Source organism: Gekko japonicus, unplaced genomic scaffold (genome assembly GCF_001447785.1).
Source record: "Gekko japonicus isolate JY-2015 unplaced genomic scaffold, Gekko_japonicus_V1.1 scaffold247, whole genome shotgun sequence".
Classification (NCBI taxonomy): domain Eukaryota; kingdom Metazoa; phylum Chordata; class Lepidosauria; order Squamata; family Gekkonidae; genus Gekko; species Gekko japonicus.
In genome coordinates, this window is record NW_015166427.1 from 219,599 (window position 1) to 224,399 (window position 4,801).

Consider the following 4,801-nt stretch of genomic DNA (forward strand, 5'->3'; position numbering starts at 1 on the left):
TACTGCCTCCTCCCTTTCTCTCCCCCACCTAACGTTCTGTTTTCCCAACTCTTGTATTCAGCTTTCCCTTCACTTGGTAGCCATTACAGCCTTTCCCCTTTCCTTTTCTCTCCACCCACCTCTCCTTTCCTACTCCACCCTGGTTTGCCTTCCATCACCCCCTTTCTCTGCTTCCTTCCTTCCTTACCTTCATATGCTCTTTCACCTTTTTCAGACTCTCTTCCCACCTCAGTGTCTTGACACTAATCTAGGTATAGAAGCCTTGACAATGTTGTCTGGAGTTGCCTAGCAGTTCAGAACTAAATATATAGATGGTGAAAATTAAAAACACAAGAGCAGAAGGGGCCCAGCTCTGAGACAGAAACCAGCGAGGAAGTTGAATTAGCTGTACTTCAGATGTTGCCTTTGCATCCAAAGAACAGGAGAGACACATTTCTTATATTTTCTTGCAGAGTTAAATTCCAAAGTTTCATTGACAGTATATATGCCACATTTTATTCACATTTAAAACCACTATGGAAGAGTCTGTCTAAATCCTAATTAACACTGTCCCATCTCTTCCCTTTAACAATTGTGTGTGTTTTCTTTCTATCAATGTGGACTGCAGCCTACATGCTCAAGAAAATGCATTTGCCATCATTATTTAGATAAATGGGTTATGCATTTTAAAATTAAAGTAATGTGAGGTCAAAGTATATTGAAACATGTTTTAAAGGATAAGTGGTTTGAATTGTGTGGGTTTGTCTTTATTGCTTTAGGGGCTTAGTGAAGTCAGTTAGGTGTAGGATTGCGACAGCTAACTCCTGTGTGTCACCTATGTATTCCTCAAGAACAGATAAGTAGATACTTGAGAGATGGAGTTTTGACAGCTATATGAGAATGAAGACTGTATTGATGATGAGAGAAAGAACTAGCCTGTTCAGTGTATGACTCATATACCTTCAGAGCTACCGGATGAACTGAAATGACACATTCTTTCCTTCACAGTGTGCTGGAGAAGAGAACTGGGTGGATAATCGGACTATATATATTGGGCATCGTGAACCCCCTCCAGGCACTGAAGCATACATTCCACAAAGGTATCCAGATAACAGAATAGTATCCTCAAAGGTAGTGTATTTTTTCCCCTAGTTTGCCTATTACATCTGTTTTGTTCTGCCAGATGTTTGTTTTCACTAACAGTATATTTGTTGCTGCCTAAGCTACTTTTTTTTAACCCAACAGCTGTTCATACATGTATTAAAATAAAAAAAAAGTACTTTGATTTCTAACACTAAACTTCACAAATAGTTGAACTGTCACTGGCTTGTACAAAAAGAAAAGGGTGTGGCCATGGCAGTACAAGTGCTTATCTGTTATGGTGATTTGCTATAACAATGAGTTTCCATTAAATTTGGTCACATTAAATATCTTGTATTTGACAAGGGGAGCTTCGACTCTTGTTAGTCTCGACGTGTTATTGGGCTCGAATTGTACCACAGACCAGCCCTGATGTGGATAGCCCAGGCTAGCCTGATCTCAGGAACTAAGCAGGGTCAGCCCTGGCTAGTATGTGGATGGGGGACCTCCAAGGAATACCAGGGGTGTGATGCAGAGGGAGGCAATGGCAAAACCCCCTTTGAAATGTCTCTTGCCTTAAAAACAAGTCTTGCTTGCCACCTAGTGGTGCATAACGCTAGAACTTCTCACTGCCAGACAATCTTCGGATAGCCTGGCTATACTACATACAATGCCATACAACAACAATAACAATGATGATAATTATTACGGCAGACCAGCACGGCTACCCTCTGAAACATTAAATATCTGGTGACCAAATTAAACTGGAGTTTTAAGGATTCGGTGTCATAACTTCTCTGGCAGTGATCTCCGGCACTTACAGAGCTAGAAACATTCCTTTAAACCCCAGGAGACAGCATGGGACCCACTGAGTTGCTATCATGTGATATCAGTCATGTGATAATGCAGCTACATAACAGGGGTGTCATGAGCCTATGCCTGCGTAGTGAAACCTAGTGGCCTTGGGGAAGCCTGTACTAGAGTGGCTATAGGGCCTACATTTCCCAGGCCCGCTTTGGACCCTGTGATTGGTTAGCAGGGGATTTGGAAGGAAAACCTGCACCAGTAGATAAGTAGGGGGTGGTGCCTGGGAAGAAGGAATAGTAGAAGAGAAAAAGAGATTGGATTTATACCCCGCCCTTCACTACCCAAAGGAGTCTCAGAGCGGCTTTCAAACTCCTTTCCCTTCCCCTCCCCACAACAGACACCCTGTGAAGTAGATGGGGCTGAGAGAGCTCTGACAGAAACTGCTCTTTTTCAAGAACAGCTGTGCCAGAACTATGCCTTGCCCAAGGCCATCCAGCCAGGTGCAAGTGGAGGAGTGGGGAATCAAACCCGGTTCTCCCAGAGTAGAGTCCGTGCACTTAACCACTATACCAAACTGGCCTTGCCCAGAAGGGGAGGGTGTTCACTCCTAGGGAGCAGAGCTGAGGAAAAGCTGCTGCAGACAGGGAGGGATCCCTTATCCAGGAAGGGGTGAGTCATCTTGAAGCCAATAATCTAGGGACAGTCTAGATGGACGCGTTAGTGTTCTTTTATTTGTTTGCTTACCTACCTTTACTGTTCTCATTATTCTACAAACTATTTGAAAACCAGTTGTTACTAGACCTCTTAAATAAAATTGTTTATTCTACCTATTGTGCAGCATCACCCTGGGTCTTCACACCTCATTTGGTCACATATAAAGTACACCCTACTGGGAAAGAGTGGACATAAAGGTGGGTGCTCTGGGCCCTCCCAAGGAGGCCTGTACCAGAGTGGTGGCAGCCTATGGAGAGCCTCCCTAGTCACTGCCTGTGACCAGAGGAACCAGGGTAACAATTTCACTGGTGTCAAGGCCTGGGGGAGCGACACATCAAGAGAGTAGTGTACAAGAAATGGAAGCCAAGCACCAGGAGGTGTACACTAATAAGGAACAAGTAAAGGATCAGGAGCTGCGGTGGCTCAAGTGGTTAAGACGCTGAACTGCAGGCTGTGGAAGGTCAGTAGTTCAGCAGTTCGAGACCCGAGTTGCCGCATGACGGAGTGAGCTCCCGTTTCTAGTTCCAGCTCCTGCCAACCTAGCAGTTCGAAAGCAAGAAATTGCAAGTAGATAAATAGGTACCACTTCGGTGGGAAGGTAACAGCGTTCCGTGTGCCTTGGTGTTTAGTCATACCGGCCACATGACCATGGAAACGCCTTCGGACAGCGCTAGCTCTTCGGCTTTGAAACGGAGATGAGCACTGCAACCCTAGAGTCGAACTCGACTGGCTTTCAAGCAAGGGAACCTTTACCTTTACCTAAAGGATCAGAGCCATGGAGAAATGCTTTCCATCACTGAGTGGCCTCACTATCCTGGCTGCTGTGCACACTAGCAGTGTGCCCTCCCAAAATGAGCAAAAAAAAAAAAAAAGGTGGCTCCGTAGGGACTTGTAAACTGTCTGGATGTTAAAAGACTACTATATTATGGGACCAGAAGAATAATTTGCCATTGGGCCTGCTTACTTTTGGTGATTGCTAACAAGTGAACAGATGAATGGCAAATTGCACCAGCCGCTCCTCTTCTCCTGCCACCAAAGCAGCATGTTTCTCAGGCTGAAAAGATCATTTGGATGTCATTTTGACTAATTTAAAATAGCAGTCATGAAGAGGTGCATTTTGTTGCTAGAAGAATGATTCTGCCACTGCAGCTCTGCATTTTGCCCCAGGGTGCATCACCATCCATGTATATGGTGCTTTCCAGATTAATGTGAGAAGACTGGACAAGGGATAGAGCCATGGAGCTTACAGTCTAAATTTCAGCAGTGGACAAGACAACAGAGGAACAGAAGGAAGAGCACAGGCTAATAAGGGTTGCTTGTGCAGGGTTTGGGTGGATGATTTAAGCATACATATGATACTGAAAGTGTTTGCTGGGTTAAAGATGTTTCTGTATATCTTTCTAATGTATGGGAAGTAACAAAGCTAAATAAGCCCAATTGGAGACCCATGGCTTTTCATGGAGACTTCCCATACATGAACGACAATGAGTATCTTGCACTGGGTTTCCAACAAAGCTACTGGAAATTGGATTTATTTCCTTCTCCTGATTCCCCCACTAAAATTATCAGATGAGATGAAGAATGTGAGATCAGTATTGTGAAGAGTAGTCATTCCATTTTAAATGTTTATTCCCTTTTTAATTATGTCTTCTACCTTACTTCAGTAAAGGTGTACATTCCTCCTTCTACTGTACACTTCTAAAGAACCCACCAGCATGTATTCGAGAATACATTCCTGCAACAGGATCCATTTGTGGAAACTCCTACACTATTCCTATGCAGACCCTTACAAACAAGATATCAAGGAGCTCAGTGGGTTGCAGCTAGGGCTGCCGAGCCACTGCGGGGGATCCACATGTCTTCACAGGATCCCTGCCGTGGGGGACAGCGATACGCGTTGCACCGCCGTCGCTAGGCTGTTTGGAGTCCCGTTGCCAGAGCGACGCATAGCGTCACATCCTGGCGACGGCGGTGCAACGCGTATCGCTGTCCCCCGCGGCATGGATCCTGTGAAGACGTGCGGATCCCCCGCCGCGCAGCAGAAGAGAAAGTGGGAAAGCCCTGCTCAGCAAAGTCCACAAAGCTAAAGGAGCTTTGACTCTCAGAAACTTGTACCCCAAAAATCTTCTTGGTTGCTAAGGTGCTACTGGACTCAAATCTAGCTTACAGGCTTATATGTGACTGGGTGAGCAGTTCAATACATTTTATAGATTCAGGACTT

General features: G+C 45.0%; 1 protein-coding gene across 1 annotated transcript in view; it reads left to right on the forward strand.

Annotated features, from left to right (window-relative positions):
- ATP11A (ATPase, class VI, type 11A) overlaps nucleotides 1–4,801 on the forward strand; it is a gene marked incomplete at its 5' end in the record, with an annotated part of 92,248 nt that overhangs the window by 6,055 nt on the left and 81,392 nt on the right. Inside the window, one exon of the mRNA XM_015411767.1 lies at nucleotides 988–1,110. Coding sequence (XP_015267253.1) covers nucleotides 988–1,110 — 123 coding nt within the window. The remainder of the gene's footprint in view (nucleotides 1–987; nucleotides 1,111–4,801) is intronic.